Below are 1,594 nucleotides of genomic sequence, written 5' to 3'. Positions count from 1 at the left end.
TTGTTGGAAATGACTAAAAATGTGAAATTAATTAGTTGTTTATAGATTTAAAAATGATCGAACCACTGAGGTTGGATTTATTGTTAGTTTTAGGATGTTTCTATGCAGGTTTTAAAGTTAAAGGCTGATGCCGGGTTGTTAAGTTTATAGGGGAGGTTCTGCCGAAATTTCGGTAGGATCGTATTTTGTTTTGAATTTCAGATGACTGCGGCTACAGGAGCTGGAGGCAGCGGAGACGGGGATGACTTCTTAGCCCGTCTCCCGAATTATTGCCAGTCGGCGCCCGTACGTGATGGCGTCGAAGAAGAAGACGAGCATATTGAACCGACCGTACGTGGGCCGACGGTCGGGATTCGATCTGAGCGTGCACGGCGCCCCTTGGTGAAGGAAGTCGTCGTTTATAACGACGAGTTTCAGTCGTTCTTGCAGCCAGAGCGCGAGATGGATCAGGATCTCGCGACGTTCGCGAACACGCTCGGGTTGGTCGTCCGAGACAAGATCTCGCCTACGGTCCCAAGGTGGACGAATGCGAACGTGGGGCCGGCGAAGGAGGCCGAGATCCGAGCAGCGATTCGAGACAAGTACGACATTCGAGTCGATGGTGATGCAACCGGGAAGAAGAAGGCGATTGTCGATGCGGCAATCATTCGAGACGCGAAGACTCGTCTTCGCGATTGGAGGCATACCTTGCGGTCATGGTTCGACATCGACTGCAAGAGCAGTGTACAGGTGGCGCGGTCGCTGAAACCGAGGACCGTTAAGCTCGACACCGAATGGGAGACGCTGATACAACGATATACGAGCGATGAATTTAAGGTAATCAAATCATTTATGTTAAATATGTGTTTACCCTTTTATTAAACGATTTGTTCTTTACGTGTACGGTTACTTATATTACAGGCCATTCAAGCGAAGAATAAGGCGAATCGCGCGAAGAAGAAGACGAAGACTCGACAGGGGACGATTGGGTTCTCGACCCACCGCATGAAGAACGTAAGTTTTATGTTTATATGATACATCAAATCGTTAAAATTATCTAACACTTGAAGTTTTGTTTACATGCAGAAGAGCGTCGAGACAGGCGCATTCGAGAGCTTGTTTGCGAACTACAAGCGCCAACATCAGTCCGACAAGTCCGAATGGCTGACTCCTGAAGCCTCCGCACGTTATGTAAGTTTACATTTATTTTTCTTATTTTTCGATTAATATATACTAACTAGTTAATTATATTAGGATCGACTGGTCGCTAGGTTCAACACGTTGCGAGCGGAGGCTGAGCACCAAGGAGCGGACGTTGATATTTCCGTTCTAGAGCAGCAGGCGATCCGCGATATTATGGGTTCGCGGACTGATCACTTGACCGGCGTCGGACGTTTGGTGCCACAGGGAGCACGGATGGCGGCTGAAGTCGCCGAAGTCTACGGTTCGGAGGCTGGGACATCGCAACCAGGATATGTCTCGCAGGAGGTGTTGACATCGACCATCGCCGCGTTCGCCGAGACAATACAAAGTCAGGTGCCCGGCCTCAACCTTAGCTCCTTCATGTCCCAATTTCAGCAGAGTTCGCAGCAGGCTCCGTCATCCCACAGCCAGC

At 49.3% G+C, this 1,594-nt stretch overlaps 1 protein-coding gene across 1 annotated transcript; it reads left to right on the top strand.

Annotated features, from left to right (window-relative positions):
- Positions 1 to 436: 436 nt before the first annotated feature.
- On the top strand, positions 437 to 1,014 carry LOC149407841 (uncharacterized). Its single transcript, XM_089622232.1, has 2 exons — positions 437 to 816; positions 901 to 1,014. The coding sequence occupies exons 1-2, from the start codon at positions 442 to 444 to the stop codon at positions 1,012 to 1,014; spliced, it is 489 nt and encodes a 162-aa protein (XP_089478358.1). The 5' UTR covers positions 437 to 441.
- Positions 1,015 to 1,594: the final 580 nt, after the last annotated feature.

The sequence above is a fragment of the Urtica dioica genome, chromosome 1 (assembly GCF_054948205.1).
Source record: "Urtica dioica subsp. dioica isolate 48M chromosome 1, U.dioica_male_clone48M_v1_H2, whole genome shotgun sequence".
Taxonomy (NCBI): Eukaryota; Viridiplantae; Streptophyta; class Magnoliopsida; order Rosales; family Urticaceae; genus Urtica; species Urtica dioica.
The sequence above is the reverse complement of the archived record's forward strand: the minus strand, read 5'-3'. Positions and strand labels throughout refer to the sequence as shown.

Bases quoted from the DNA above. Each gene is read 5' to 3' on its own strand.
- LOC149407841 (XM_089622232.1), top strand. From the start codon at position 442: ATGGATCAGGATCTCGCGACGTTCGCGAACACGCTCGGGTTGGTCGTC. The intron at 817-900 runs GTAATCAAATCA...CTTATATTACAG, and splicing joins ATACGAGCGATGAATTTAAG to GCCATTCAAGCGAAGAATAA.